This window comes from Micropterus salmoides, unplaced genomic scaffold (assembly GCF_014851395.1).
Source record: "Micropterus salmoides isolate LMB-PRFRI ecotype aquatic unplaced genomic scaffold, ASM1485139v1 Ms_hic_scaffold_3, whole genome shotgun sequence".
Lineage (NCBI taxonomy): Eukaryota > Metazoa > Chordata > Actinopteri > Centrarchiformes > Centrarchidae > Micropterus > Micropterus salmoides.
The window spans coordinates 39,022,358-39,038,984 of record NW_024042261.1 but is presented as its reverse complement, the minus strand read 5'-3'; the positions used below and the strand labels follow the sequence as shown (position 1 = coordinate 39,038,984).

Sequence of the window (16,627 nt, the reverse complement as noted above, 5' to 3'; positions counted from 1 at the left end):
AGCTGTGTGCGTTTGAGTCTTACATCTGTGTGTGTTGTTGTGTTTCAGAGCCGCAGCTGAAGGGCATCGTGACGCGCCTCTTCAGCGAGCAGGGGTTCTTCCTGCAGATGCAGCCCGATGGATCCATCAGCGGGAACAAGGACGAGAACAGCGACTACAGTGAGTTTTAACATGTTAAACACAGCTGTGCCACAAACACACCAGCCCCAAATGATCATTCACGATCATCTCAGCTCAAAGGTCCAGGTGCGTAAGATTTAGGGGACCTATGGCGAGCCTAAGGGTGGTTTCACATAGGGCTGTGCGATATGACGATATCTGTCGTTGGACAATTTGAAAAACGTTTACATCGCTGTGTCGCAAATTTCACACTTTACTGTAATATTCTGGTGAGGGGACGGCACTTTGCACCGCAGTGAAGTTATCTTTATGTTGGAATTTGACATCTATTGAAAGTCCAACGTAAAACTAAACTAATGTTGCGGAGAAGAAATCAAGTGACACGACACTATCCAGCAGTTACAGTGTACAATGTTTCCCCTAGGATGGAGTTATAGCAGCGGAGGTGAAGCAAAATTTTGTCTCAAACATGTCTCAGCAGTATTGCTCTTGTGTCCATCAGAATAGTTTAAAACTTCAGTGTTTTCCAAGTTTAATGTGAGTTTTAGCTGAATGTTTTGGTGTTTGTGGTCATGGTCAGGGTGGTGGGTGTTTGGGGGTCCTCCCCCAAGAAAATCTTTTGTTTTCCAATGACAAATATGTAATTTCACATCACATTGGGCCATTATTTTCACCATATGTCTGAACAAAGAGTTGGAAAAGCTGGAGCAGATGATAAATAACCAACAGCAAAACATCAGTCTGCTGGGGAGGAACTACAAACTTTAGATTTGGGGAAAATAATTTGGTTGGTTCTGATGCTCCACAGTGATTAAACATTTATTGAACAGAATGTTTTGGGCATCACCCCTAAAACCCTGTTAATATGACCTCAGAATTGTTACAGATACGCTTGTTCATGTTTGCCTTTTGTGTGCAAAATATGAAACCTTCTCCCTTCTGAGGAGCTTTTTATTTGCACATTAACATCTAAAAAGAAACGTCTCCTCATGAGCTTAAAAGGACGAGTTTGCATCACTAATTTGCTTTACTAACCTCAGCTCCTCCAGTCACCTCCGTCCTTTCTTTTCCAAAACACTTTTTCAGACTGAAAACTGAAAAATAATTGAATCAGTGTGTACAGGACAGAGTTGCAGACTGCACCAGTTTAGTCTCAGTTTGTACCTGATGTTCTCAACACTGGACAAGTAGGCAGTAATAATGACAAATAATACAGCTTCCAGTAACTTTCTATTGAGCTAATGTCAAGTTACATAGCAGCCAAAAGAGGCAGCCTGCTGTTGAATGCATATAGGGGAAACACTGCTGTATCTGTGCAGGGCTCCTAAAGTAAGAACCAGGGTTTTAAATTTAATTCTACAGTGGACTGGTAACCAGTGAAGTGCTGCTAAAACAGGTGTGATGTGCGCTCTTTTGTTAATGTTATTTAAAAGCCGTGCAGCAGAGTTCTGAACAGCCTGGAGACGGTAAAGCGCCTTCTTGCTCAAAGTAAAAGTAAAGTAAAAAGACTGTTACAGTAATCTAAACGAGAGGAAATAAAAGCATGAATGACCATCTCTGACTCACCCTTTGACACCAGTGTTCTTAATTTGGAAATATTCATTAGTTGGAAGAAACAACAACAATTAACAATTATTTAGTGTGGTATTCCAAGGACATCGCAGAATCAAGTTGTCACTTAAACACTGTTTAATACTGGTCAAGCAGTTAATTAAAGAAGAAAATTTATGGAACTCAGTTTCCTTAAACGAGCAGCACAGTTGAATGTCATCTGCATACAGATGGTGAGATAAGTCACTGAATTCACTAATTATCTGTCCAAGAGGAAATATATACAAAAGGAACAAACAGAGGTCCCTGAAAAGGTTGTATATCAGGATAAATATCGATATCGGGATGTAAATTTTTTGCCATATTGCACAGCCCTACTTTCACATCTGTAGTTTGGTTTATTTGGTCTGGACTTACAGCAGCCATCTCTACAACACTTGCCGGTTTGCACCTTCCTTTCAAACGTTTAGGTTTGTTAGATCACACTGCGTGTAGTAAATAAATGTATTTGCATGTTACCCTCCCATTACTTTGCACAATAAAACTGAAACGCCCCAAATTGCATATTCATTAAGGCAAAAGTACTAAATGAACAACACGTGCTGTCTTGTTCGTCATTCTGCTGCACACCGTTAGTAGATCAGCTTACTTTGCTGGTGATATCAAGTTTGCACACGTTTCTACTCACGCAAACCTTTAGTAAATCTGGCCCTATGTTGCTCAAGTGCAACAATCATCCCATAATGCACAGCGCAGCAGACTTCAGTAGTTGGTTTACTTTAAAAAAAACAAAGCGCAGTTCTTCCAGCAGTTGGGTCTGTTCGAGGTCGGATCATTTTCTCACCACAAACACACCGCTGGTTGGTTGAAAGCCGACTGAGCCCACCTCTTCGGAGGGAGAGAGAGATCGTTGCTTATGAGGCCCACGTGATTCAACATTTCCCTCTCACACGAACGCCAACGCACAAACACACACACAGCAGTCCACTACTTGCCCCAGATGTCTACGATATTGCAACAGGGTGTAGGCCTCCTGGTGTCACAACATAGTGGTTTAAGAGTAGTTCCCCTAAAGCATCAGGACTTTTAGAGGTAGATTTGCGAACGACGAGGTGAGAGCATCTGAAGAAGCCGCAGAACCAGAACCCTTTGCACTTTCATCATGACCACATGTGTTTGATACGACATATGAACTTCACATAAACCAAGAACAACGGTATCAAGAAAGGCTGTGCAGCTACAGTCACAAGGAGGAGGCTTCATGAAATCCCGGACCGGTCTTCCTCCTCTTCATCATCTTCAGACAGCAGCGATCACAGCGAGAACTGCAGCATTGCGTTGTGCTGGAGGCTGCTGGCACCATCAACATCACTTTAATCCCACAATAGGCCTGTTACATTTGTCTGGCTGAAGAGATGTTCTGTTGTCAGTTTCCATATGTTCTCCTCTTCATATGCGTTTCCTCTCTGACAGACGGATGTAAAATACAAAAGATGATGGAAGAATTATGTCCATATTCATAAAGCTCGAGCTGCAGAACTGATCAAAGTTGACTTCTCTGAAACTGACATCCTCCAAGTCACATGGAGCACGAACCGAAAGCTGGTTTTTAATAAACATCTCTAACTTTATTTAACAGCGTGCACATGCACACACCGCAACGTTTTTTTTAACTTTTAAGATGGATTATTACCATGAAATGCTGCTAACTCGAGTCCTTAGCAGATTCTGTGTGCAGCAGAACAACATGATTGGTTTCTGATCATGGAGGAAGTCAACAAGGTTGTGAGTGTGAGCAGACATTTGATGCCAGCAGCTCAGGATTACAGACTCTGCTTTTAAACCCTCTCCTTTGATTTGGAACTGAGAAAGAGGACAAGAGGAGGAGGAGGAGGAGATGTTTTGGATTTCCCTCTCTCTCTCTCTCTCTCTCTCACATCATCTCTTGTCTCTGAGTTAAATAAAGGAGGATTAACAGCAGCCATCGCCACAGGCCTCTTCTTCCTTCTCCACCTCCTCCTCCTCCTCTTCCTCACCCACGCTGCAGCTCTCTGTCCCCGAGGATTAAATCCCCCCCCCCACAGTCTCTCTCTCTTTCTCAGTGTATCACCCGGAAACCCGGCGTCACATCCAGCTGGCTGCAGATTTATCAGCGAGCAGTTTAAAGTGGCTTCATGTGACAACTTTCAGTTTGAAGGAAAAGATTTTAACAAGAAGCCTTTTTTTGGTTTCAGTTTCATTTTGTGTGACCTCTCTCTCTCTGTCTCTCTGCCTGTGTCTCTCGCCCTCCAGCTCTGTTTAACCTGATCCCGGTAGGTTTGAGGGTTGTGGCCATCCAGGGAGTGAAGGCTGGACTCTACGTGGCCATGAACGCAGAGGGATTCCTCTACACATCAGTAAGAACATCCGTCTGTCTGTCTGTCTACGCAGGACAGTTTACTCTCTTTCACTTCAGGATTTTGTAGCTTGAAGCATCTCAGGCTGCTAGCAGAGCTTCACGATTTTGTGACAAAACTAACGTTTAAATTTGAACATACACTGTACGATCTGAGCTCATGCAGGGTACAGGGGGAAGCGAGGGCCAATCAACCAAACGGTCGTCGGACGGTCGGATGAATTTCTGACATGTCAGAAATTTTGGTCGTCCAACGTCAGGTTGTCGCACAGTTGAGTCGATCCCTCATGTTTTAGCCTTGTTAGCATTATTGGTTAAACTCTTACCTGCCTCTGAGCTTTCAAAGCAGTCTTTGTTGAATATTCGATACCCAGAATGGTCCACAGGGACCGACGGGATAGTTTATGGAGCAGTCGGGTCGTGGATGACCATCGGACGTATATCTTGGCTTTGGTTTTACGTCACAGAGGATTTACACGTACAGTCTGAGTTAAAAACAGTATTTTGGAAGTTGCCCAATGAATGCTCGCTTAAGTGAAAAGTTCCCCAAACCACAAATAATTTTCTACTTAACACCAGCTAAAAATATTCACATGCTTAATATCCAATACGCATTCAGTCATTTCCTGCTGATCTGGTGATAACAAAGTTCCTTACTTTAAAGGAGAGCTATTATACTGCATTTCCAGCCCTATATTGTTGTTCTGTGACTCCTGTATTGCAGCTTTGCATGATTCAAAAAAATCATTATCTTAAACTGGCCCTTCATGCAGGCCCTCATTTCATACAGATGCACCTGTCTCTTTATGGTTCTTCTTTTTGGTGTATTTCACTTCCTGTCTCTAGATTATGTTTTTGTCATTCATTAATTCTGTGCTTCCTGTTTTACTTATTCTAACTTTGGTTATTAAACACTGACAAACGGGGGCGGAGCTAGCCTCTCAGCACAGTGTGGGCGGAGCTTCATCATGTGGCCCATCTGCCACAAAGTCATTTAAACCAAATTTACATGACCAGAGACTCACTGCAAAAGTCCACTGAGTCCATCTGTGTCGCTGCTGCCGTAGCTGATCGCAACCATTCTACTAAATGTTTGTGCTCACACGAGAAGCCCAGCAGTCCCAGCGTCAAGCAGCACAGAGTAGATATATTGGGCAGGAAGTCACAGAAACGGCACAGAATCTGGTCAATTTTCAAAATAAAATACCCGGTACAGACTTCCAATCGTTTATTAACAATAAACAGAGTTAAATCAGACAAAAAAGAAACAATTTAACTACGTAGCTATTTAATCATAGTAGAAGCACAAAAAGCAAGCAAGACCAAATCAACAAAATCTAAACGTGTTGGCAAAATCCGGCATGCAAAAAGCTCTTATTCTGAAATGCCCCCCGTGGTAGTTGTTTGACGCACCCATCATAACGATGAATGAAAGCGGGTCACAGAGAGCCGTGAAGAACGTAGCAAAAGCACAAAAAGAACACACCGTATTAAAAAGAAGTTGTTTTAATGTGGGGCAGCTGCACGCTACGCTGCTGAAACACTTCTGAGAGGCTTCCAGTGGACTTTACGCCGTAAATAAACCCTTACGCAGCCTACGTCCGTCCCTCAGAATTCCTATGATGCACGAGGCGGAAGGGAGTTTTGTTAAAATGTGCTAATAAGGTTAACATTTCTTTCAAATAGAAATGTTACTTTATGATTTATGTTTATTAAAATGTGTCTCCTTAGAATACAGTGTTTTTGTTGGTAGTTCTTAATTATTGTGGTGGTTTGCTATTGAAACCATGCTTTTGCTGAATGTTGCCGGCAGACGCGTATGCAGCGCTATTGTTCGTCTGCGTCGACATCAATAGAGCTAAACTCCCCCTCGTACGGGGCCCCCTACCAGGCGGGGCCCTGGGGCGGCCGCACCCATGCTCCCACGCTGCCTCCGCTTATGCTAACAACTGAACTTGCTCAGCCAGAGTGTCTACTATAACAAAATGATCTGACTACATTATGGACCCAGCAGACATAAATGTTTTATCGGAGAATCTAAGAGAGTGGTGCTCCATTTCTGAGGGATTACATACTGCCATTAAGAATTCCATGACTTAAAGCGCAGACTGTTGAACCCAGTTTCTGAACTTACCACAGATGGTGGAGCAGTTAGAAGCTATTTCTCAACTCAAAATGGACTTACAGTTTTGCCTGGAGTCACCCACCAACTATGAGGCTGCCTAGCTTCTCGTCCTTGCTGCTGGACCTCCAGTCCAGCTGCCCTGTCTTCGGCTTCCCATGCAGCCACCTTGTAGCTAACCTCAGGTCCAGCTGCCCTGTTGCCAGTCTCTGGTCTCGCACTCAAGCCATCAGACTCCAGTTTTGGTTTGCAGTCTTGTTGCCGACCTCCAGAGGGGTACCACCTTTGCCGTCGGCATCTAGAGGGATTCCTTCTTTGCCGCTGAGCTCCTGGTCGTCCTCCAGATCTGTTGGCCCTTGTGTCCTGCCTCCGGGCCACCCTCCGGAGGTCTCCTACTCTGCTCCGATCGGGCGATCCACCTTAGAGCTCTTGCCCTTTTACTCATGTCCCCGGACACTTGTCCCTGATTTCAGTGGTATTCTGGATCATATGGTTAAATTATCAGACCGTTTCTTATTAAACTGCAGTATTTTGCTGCGTTCATGAGCTGCTTTAAAAGCAAAAATCAGGGAGCTTTACTGTCTTGTTCAAGGACACTGAAAATATCCGGCCCAAAAGATAAAGTTCTTCACCGGCCTTCTCATTTACTGTGTGTGATCAGTGATCTTATTTCAAGATATTTATATCAAAATGTCAAATTATCTGACCGATAAAGTTCCTCCCATCTGAAGAAAAACTGTGGAACAAAAAGCTCCATTTTAGAACAGTATATTATATTAACAATAATAGTGCAGGGCAACGATTAAACCTTTTAATTGCGATTACTCGCATTTTCTGCTGTTGTTATGCACAAAATTAAATAATGAATTCTGAAGTAGTGTATTGCGCACTTTTAATTTAAATGTACTGCTAAATACACAAAAGTGCAATAACATGTGGTTTGCGAACACTTTAAACAAATAAGCGAGAAAAAAAATAGTAATAATAATCTGAGCAAAAATAATAGGTTCCTTGCACTTGTGCACCGTGCTCGGGCCCTAATAATCTGATAATGGTAATGATTAAAGGACAGCCCTGATTAGGCCGCAGTGCGGACAGAGTACAGCCACAGTTGTATTGCTGCTTCGCCTCAGTGAGTCCATCCATCATCCATAATTCATGTTTGCTCCTTCCATAAATCTTTAAAAGGATATTCTTCAGTCGCTGTGTGCACAGCATTAGAAATGAGATGGAGTGATGGAGAAAGAGAGTGATCATGAAGCTGGAGGTTCTGTGACAGACAGGAAGCTTCAATTTAACAAAGGTAAATTTGTGATGAGTCCAATGCCTAAATATCCCACAAGCCCGAGCAGTGGCCGTATTGTCACATTCTCACAGGAACTGAAAATCTGATGTTTGGGTGGTAACCGGCTCACTGGCCTTTTATTGTGAGACTGATTTGTATTGGTTAGCTAACAAGTGAAACGAGATAAAGTTTGTAGCTAATTTTAATGAACTGAAGTGTTTTAGTGTTAATGTTAGAGTTTATTTAGGTGTAACTGCGACTGATAGAGGCTCTTTTTGGGAAAGACTGTAGTTCTTAGAATATTAACATATGTCCAATTTGATATAATTGATGTGAACATGTCTTCCCACTAGCATTTGATTCGATTTGAAGGGCTTGTTCAATATCAAGATAAAGACACAAAAAAACAATATCTCCCTGTACGCAGATAATGTCTTGCTTTATGTCCAAAATATCCTGTCCCGCGACTGCATCTTTTGCAGTTTTGGTAATGCCTGCTGCACACTGGAGGATTTTCAGACACAGACTTTAGCCACAGACAAAATGACAGAATTACAGAAATTTCAGTCCAGATGCAGGACCACACACTTGCCATTTATACGAAAAGGTTTCAGTGAGGCGGTTCCGGGGCCTTCGGAACTTACAGAATTTCAAGTGATCAAATGTGACTTCAGACAGCAACAAACATGGAGGCAGCCTGGCGTTGTCAGCTTGTTGACTTTGTGTGTGCTGTGTTTTCCACAGAAAAACAAAAGATGAGAATCAAATGGTTTATACATTTTATAGTGCGAGCAGATCAGCTTACTCTCCTTGGCTGTTGTAGGTTTCCGATCCAGTCAGCAACCTTCAGATTCTCTCTGTAAAGCCAGGATCATTTGGGCCGATAATCTGTTCCGACTAGCCTCGGATTGCCAGGAGAGCGAATCGGACCCAACATCGGTCCAGTTAAGTGCAATTTATACTTCTGCATCAAAGTAGCCTGACGTGCACCTCCTCAAAAATGTAACTACATGTCGAGACCACGCTCTGTGATTGGTCGGTTGGGTAGCCTCGCAATGCCTCCGTGCCGACAGGAAGTGCCCGTGCTTTGTAGTAATATTTACTAGCGGCCGTAACACGGTGGATCAACATATTTGACCATCACAACCCGAGCGAAATGACTCATTTCACTATCAGAATGTGATCCATTCGGTTGATAACATTTGTAAAGGCTACACCAGCCACACGTTTACAATTTTATCCCCATTCACGTTAGCGGAGGGCTAAACCGGAAGTTAGCTCACTGCTCACCCAGTAAAAGTCAACACAGTGGACGCTGTAGCGCTACTGCCGACTGGCGTTTGGGGGTGTAATTGCATATTGACGGACACACGGACGCACAAGTATAAATGCCTCGCTATGTGCGTAGCCTACGGCGTAGCTACGCACGCAGACCCTACGCAGGAGTATAAATTAAGCTTTATCCTCTAGTGTGTGTGTTTAGTGTGTTTCAGCCAGCAGACATCACCACAGAGCTTCAAGGTAAATTTTGCACTCAGTTGCATTAAGTCTTTTTTTAAACGTCCCCTCCCCTTTGCGTTAGTTGCTTTGAGAGAGCATTGAGGGACAGCAGACACTTAAATAGAAGTTAAATAGATGCTTTGCATCTCACACCGCTCCACGGGTTTTCACTTCTAGTCTCTGCTTCTGTAACTGCACATACAAACATGCACATCGGGACCAGGACACGCCTCCACCACGGTCTTCTCCCTGCCCAGGAACAGCTTTCACCACACTTACTAGGTGGCAATGTAAAGGTAAAGCTCCTCACAGAGCGGAGCTGCTTCACACAGTCAGTTGAAAATAAAGTTGTGGTGTGTGCTCGAAGGCCCCGCTGTCTAAACACTGCTTATCTGAATTATCACATCTTGATGCAGGCGCCTCCCTCTGTTTCCACAACCCTCCTCACTTCTCCGTCATCTTCATCCTCCGCTGAAGCCCCTTTTTTTCTCCTCCTCTGTCTTCTTTTCCCTCTTTTTCTTTGTGTCATAGATATTTTATGTGGAATTAATTAACTCAGCCCTTTATTCACATTGTACGGTGATGTTTACTGAATTTGCAGGATCCCTAAATTACTAGATTTAATCAGAAGAAGAACAATCAGAAGGAGCTTTTTTGCCAAGTAGTGTTTTACAAATAAAAGGAATTTGCTTTGGTGATTCGGTGCTACACGCAGACAAACATACAGATGACATAAATAGATGTAGAAATATATAAATATGGAATAAACAAATGCAAGTTATATAAGAATAATCAAAAATCATTTGCAGAACAAAGAACAAAGTGGCAAATATTTACATGTGCATTACTCTGGTTTGTGTTGTGCAGACGTATTGAAACAGAAGAGGATGTTGTGTGCATAAATATATAAATTGACAATAAAAAAAATAAAAATGACAATAAAACAACAAAGATTAACAATTAACAACAGATATGTGCAATGTGCCAGGTTCGTGCATGGTATGAAATGAAGTGATATTTACATGTGCAGAGACGATTGCATTGTTATATTATATTATAATGTTAAACTTGATCCTAATTCAGCAAAACAACATTGTTCTGTAGCTCCACACCTGTCTGTTGCTTAACTAGCAAAAAAAAATATTGATCATTTAAGAGGGAAAAGCAGTGCTGAGAACCGATGAGACTGAAAGAACACTGAAAAGGTTTCCGTCCAGCTGCTGAAATTTTAACTTTAACACCAACAAGAATTTCCAAAGCTGTCACTTCCCTCCAGTCTGAGCTGTCGCAACACCCGATAACACATGTTGAAATGATGAATTAATTAGTCAATCAACAGAATCATTAATGAGTATTTAGTGATTTATGGGTCAAACATTCTCTGGTGCTGTCGCTCCATTGTGAGGTTTCTCTGTCGCAGTAAACTGGATCTTTGAGTTTTGGACTGTCAGTCGGACAAAACGAGACGTCACCTTGGACTTGGATTAATTGATAATAAAAATAATCAGTCGCAGCTCTAATTATAACATAACTTTGAAAATAGGACACATAGGTGTGCAGCTGAAGAGATCCGATATCTAACAAACCACAGTCTTATTTCTACTCTTTGAAAGCAAGTGTTGACTGTTAGAACAGGTTTCTGCATTGTGTGGGTTTGTTCTGCTCTGATTGACTCCTTACTCCTCTTTGACCACCTGTTATATCCAGAGGGCACACACACACAGCACACACACACACACAACACACACACACACACACCTGTTATACCTGGAGGAAACTGCAGTGTGCTAAATTTACTTTAATCCGTCCCAGCAGAGTGAAGTTTGGCCTCAACAGTCCGTAGTTAACAGCATGGATCTGTGAGACATGAACACAGTGTCAGTGCAGAGCAGTGAACGTACAGTGAGGCTGTAAGACGAATCCACCCAGTGTCCACTTTATAAGGTCCATCTAGCTCAATTTATCACAGTTCAGTACAAGGTGAAGGTTATGGCTGAATCCTGATCTCAGCACTCAGAATTTGAGGAGCATTCCCAGCAAGTCAACCCGTTCTCCCCTTTGGAGACCTGTTTGTAACGCCCTGTAGCATTGTTTATGAACGCTAAAGGTAGTTGTGGGATGTTTAACACAAAAGTCACAGTAAAGAGGTGGTTGGGGTGAATGATTGGGCCAAAAACCAGACTTTCACCCAGGAAACCATTGTTTCCCATGTGACACGAACAGTCAACATTAAATGTTATTATTTACTAATTACGTTTTAGTTGGTGCCCGAACCTGACTAAATTACGACTTTTCACAACACTAACCACTAGTTTTCTTTTGAAAGTCTAACCGGACGTTGCATATATATTCTTGGAGCCCTATACGTACAAAAACGTCACCAAAGCGTATCCATGGTGAATTCAAGGGGTCTGACCAAGCGTCGACATGTGACCGGCCATTCCTCTCTCAACTCGTCAGGTGCGTGAGGGCTTTCCCGCAGACTTCCGGTAAGACTGCATCTCTGCAGACTTTGCCTGAGGGAATTACCCACGGTTCATTGCGTTGTGACGGTTACCTGGGGAACACAATACAAACACAAACACAGCTTCCCCAGGTAACACGAAGTTACCTGGGGAAGCTGGCATTAAAAAAAAGGTACACAAACATAGAAGGAGCAGCTAGCGCCTCGGCCGTGAAGAAAGTATTTCGGGCCCTTGCAGCCTCTGACACTTAAAGGAGACCTGTTATGCTTTTCCACATTTTATGACTTATCTGTAATGTTATAATGTTGGATGTTCATGTTAAACGTGGCCAAAGCTTCAAATAATGAGGTTAAAGTATTTAAAAGAAATCTCTGTGAGCAAAAACCTCAGATTTCCTCCTGTTCTGAACGTTTTCAACTGCTTTTTCTACCAACGGCTTCGTTCATCGACACACAGAGCCAGACGGAAACGCTGTTCCATTTATGGTCATTTGCTCCCATAGCAACAGCACGGAAACGCTCAGTCTGCCTGTTCCGCCCAGCGACAACAACAGCCTGGTAACATGTTTCAGGTCTTGGCCAATCAGAAGACAGTGGGCTTTGAGAGGGGGGGCCTTAAAGAGACAGGAGCATCTACAGCTTGTTTCAGACAGAGGCTGAAATGAAGGCCTTCATGAAGAACCAGTATAAGACAAAAACTTTTTTTTTTTTTTACTTTGAATCATTAATCATCATACAGGCATCACAGAACTACAATATAGGACTGGAAAACCAGTACAATAGGTTTCTTTTAAGCACTTACCAGGTGATGTCAGCTAAGCCTTTGAGGATTCAGGGTTTAGGGTGGAGGTTTGGCCGTTAATGTTCAGTTTGTGTGGATTCAACCTGATGCTAGTTTTTTCCAGAGCCTTCAACCACATCTCTCTTAAGTAGCAGAACATGGATATCAATCAATCAAACTTTATTTACATAGCACCGTTTGTGCTTGAATGCAATGCAAGATGCTTTACAGCAAAAAGAGACGTTATAGGTTGATAGGTATAATTCTGTATCATCTGCATAGCTGTGAAAGTTTTCTAATGATAGGTCAGGTGTCAAAGGTTTACGACGTTCCTGACAGATAAAGTTCATTGATTGATTTGTTCCATACTTGTATCCAGCGTTGGAAGAAGAACTCTGTTACGTCTTATCTGCAGCCATAATAGTAAATCATTACTTAAATATAACTATGACTTATTGTGTATTGTATTCTGTGTTGTTAATCTGAATTTCACTAAAGTCAAATAAACGTGGTGTTGTATAAAGTAACAGAAAATGGAGTACCTCAAAAGTGGACTTGAGTAAATGTACTCTGTACCTCTGTTTCATGCCTTCGCTCTGTGTGTGTCTATGTGTGTGTCAGGATGTGTTCACAGGAGAGTGTAAGTTTAAGGAGTCTGTGTTTGAGAACTACTACGTCATCTACTCGTCCACGCTGTACCGGCAGCACGAGTCGGGCCGGGCCTGGTTCCTGGGCCTCAACAAGGACGGGGTCATCATGAAGGGAAACCGGGTGAAGAAAACCAAACCCTGCTCACATTTCGTCCCCCGACCCATCGAAGGTGAGGCGAACACACCTGTGCACACGCGGTTTCTCAGTCTTCCCCAGAGCCCAGAGCTTCATCTCCAGTGCAACGATGGATGTGTTTAGCCTAGCTTAGCACAAATACTAGAAGCAGGGGAAACCTGTTAGCCTAGCTCCATCCAAAGAGACAAAATCCGTATCTTCAAAGCTGAGTCATTCACATGACTGAACAGGTGTAGAAATCACCTGGGTCTTGACCTGGTGAACAATGGGGGCCTTTTAGACCAAAGCAACATTATGTAAGATGTGTTTCTTTGTGTGATTTGGCGGCCCTAGCGTTTCAATTCACCACTGCACTAAATAATGACATCTGTACACGTGCATTTGTTATGACATTACTATCAAAAACTAGCAACAGCCAGACATCAAGCAAGCGCAACACAAGACACAACGATGTTACTGACTTATTATTATTTTCTCAAGATCTTGAATTAATTATGTTATTATGTTGGGGGAAACAAAGTTTCTTATCTCCGGAAAACAACATTTGTTATTTCAAAATAATGACATAAATCACTTGAGATCTCAAAAAAACGAATTAAATTAGCACGTTATCATGGGACAACAGAGTAAATATAAATGTATGAATGGATGGCCTCTTATACTGTGTTCACATACAACGTGAATTTAATCCTAGCTACGCTTTCCTCGCGGGGTGTTTTTCGCTGGACAACTGCCGAGTGTTCACACATAACGCAATAACGCAAATAAACACAACCCGCGATTCCTACAGCTGTATGAACCCAAAGTAAACATTTTGCTGTATTAATTCCAATAAACAGATCAAACTGATGCTGAAATAGCTGCAACATGATGCAGATTTGTTAAACATATGAATTCATGCTTTGTCAGGTCTGTCAGCAGGACAACAACTAAAATGTTTGTTTTCTGAATGGAGTTTGGTTCGATCAGGGCTATGCTACGCTAACCTGTTCACAGGAAAGTACAACGACAGCTGGAATAAAGTTACAGACACATATTTTCTGAACTCACCAGGTAGTTCAACCTCCTCACTGTCTTTTCTCCAAGTAATGTTCAGTTTTGTCCGGTTTTTATATAAATATGAAGTAGCAGTCCAGCAGAGCTCCGACGCTAACAACAACAACAACGGTGGAACCGGATGTGAATGGAAGCTGCTGAGACTACGGGGGTTTATTTGTCTGAAAGCTGCAGTGCTGCTCCCCGTCCACTTCCCCGTTCTTTAGCAGCTCCCCGTCAGCCAGCAGCGTTTCACTCCAGCTCTGCCTGGCCCTCTCCAGACAAAGCTCCGAAGCCGTCGGTGACGTCCAGATCTTTGCATTGACCTTGTGTGTAATCAAGCCGCGCAAAACGTTGGATTCGCTTTCAGTGTGAAAACAGCATTAGGGCTATCGTATTTCTTTCTTTTCAAAATACAGGTGTAACCATGATTCTGCACGACCGCCAGAGTCTGGATTTACTGATTTAGGTTTACGTTTCTTTTTCAGCTTACATTCAGTGAATGAAAGCCAAAGATTATTAATAAACAGCTGCTATTCGTGTGATTCCTAAAGAATTCTTTGTGAGGAGAAACATAAGGTCTGCGGGGACAGTTTTGGGGGGTCGGATTGGGGAGTTTTTGTGGATAAAAGTCGCACTTGAAGTCCGGAGCTCGTGGTGCGTTTGAGGTCTGAGCTGCGTAGGTGAAGAGCTGAAGGTGAAGCAGCTGGAGCGGAGGACAAGGTGAAGCTCTAATATCACAGATGGAGGTTTAACAGGAAACATGAGGCTCTGTCTCTGCTTTCAGCTGCTCTGTCTCCCCCCCCCTCTCTCCTCCTCTCTCCCCCATCTTCATTTAGAAATATCTGCCACCTCCCTCTCTGTCCATCTTCTCTCCTCCTCCTTCTTCTTCATCCTCTCCACATCTCAATTTTCCCATTTCTCACCCTTTCCTATTATATTGCCTTTGTCAAACTCCACCTCCTTCTCTCTTCCTTTTACCTCCCCCATTCCCTTCCCTTCTCTCTCCGTCCTACACACATGTACATGCATATTTTTACGTCTGATTCCATGTTGATAGTTGTTGATGTGGCTGCTGCAAAGACGTCTCACCCGGGTTATTAAAGTGTTGTTTTTCTCCCCCCTCCTCCCCCCTGCAGTCTGCATGTATAAGGAGCCGTCGCTGCACGAGCTCGAGGAGAAGCTGCTGAAGTCGAGCTCGCGGAGCCCGACGCTGAACATCGGGGAGCGTGCGAGGAGCCGGGAGCGTCACCAGGAGGAGAAGCAGGACTGCACACAGCAGGACGGATCATAGCCTGCAGCGCCCCCCACAGGCGGAGGAGGAGGAGGAGGCGAACTCCCATTTTAACACTCCCTCTGTTCAGCAACAAAAGCAACTACAGCCACACCAACGACAAAACAACCGCCACGACGATGACGAGGCAACAACAACGAAAACAAAGAAAAAATCAAGCTAAAAAAAAAAAACGGGGGGAGGTCTTCTTGCTTGTGTTGAAATGTTTGAAATCTAACGGGGTGGGGGGGGTGGGGGGGGCAGACGGGGGGGCTTGATGATGATGATTTACATTTTATGCAAAAGCCCTGCTGAGACGGCGCCCGGAGGCTAGCACACTCTTCATCGCCACATAGTAATCATCATCACTGTCACGACGATGACAAAATGTTTTCCGTGTCGAGCGAGCGCCGAGAACTCCGAAGCTTTAAGCCATGTAGAAACTTCACTTCCCCTCATTTCTTAATGAATGCAAAGACTTTCGCACTTTCGACACGCGCTTCTTCTTCTACTGCTCTGTGCTGTTCTGTCCAATCAGAGAGAAGAGTTTTTCTGTTTCGTCTTCTCGTTTCTGTCTGGGTTTTATTTATTTTTTTGGGGGGGGGGTTGCAGACACTGCCGATAAAAAGCCTCAGAGGGAAATGAACGCTGAGAGACTTCCTGTTCAGACCGGAGGAGGTCAGCTGATCTGGTTCCTGTTTGAGATTCGAATCCATCCGTCACTTTTTACATTGATTTCCTTCCTCTCAGACAGAAACAGATTTCTGTGAAAATCAATTATGTAAATCTAGAAAAGCACACGTTAATTGTTCCCGCCGTAATACTGGTAATCAAACAGGAGAATTTACAGGTGCAGTGAGCCTTTCGGCCCTGAGTAGTGTCTACAGGCTTTGTTCTTAGGCTGCAGAAAACCACAACAAACTCAACTAATCAGATGGTCAGGGCAGCCTGAGATGCAAAACCCAGTGCAAACAAATATGTAGGTAACGATTAAAGGTGTAAAAGAGGAAACCAAGTTGAAAACCTGAGAGATAAACAGAAAGCAAAGAGGGAGAGCTCTGATGTCGGAGGGCCCTTGAATGCACCGACACTGACAGCTTTCAGTCTTCCAACCTGATACTTACTGGAAAACATCTGTCCCGTTTACTGGCTTTGACAGAACGCAGGTTTTTAAAGAAGTTATCTGGCTGCACGCTCGAGCTGAGCTGCTTCAATTGTGCATACAAATATAAACGTTAAACTTTTGTCCATATGGACGCGCTGCGCAACCTTAGGAAGGTCAGCTTCTCCACAGGTCAGTCTCTGAGTTAATTTT

The 16,627-nt window shown here is 43.3% G+C and overlaps 1 protein-coding gene across 3 annotated transcripts in view; it reads left to right on the top strand.

The window, feature by feature from the left end:
- LOC119883421 (fibroblast growth factor 12-like) overlaps window positions 1-15,545 on the top strand; it is a 64,814-nt gene extending 49,269 nt beyond the window's left edge. For all 3 annotated transcript variants that reach the window (XM_038694062.1, XM_038694061.1, XM_038694060.1), the window contains exons 2-5: window positions 49-159; window positions 3,964-4,067; window positions 12,840-13,038; window positions 15,179-15,545. In XM_038694062.1, the coding sequence (XP_038549990.1) occupies window positions 49-159; window positions 3,964-4,067; window positions 12,840-13,038; window positions 15,179-15,333 (569 nt within the window). In that variant the 3' untranslated portion in view covers window positions 15,334-15,545. The remainder of the gene's footprint in view (window positions 1-48; window positions 160-3,963; window positions 4,068-12,839; window positions 13,039-15,178) is intronic.
- Window positions 15,546-16,627: the final 1,082 nt, after the last annotated feature.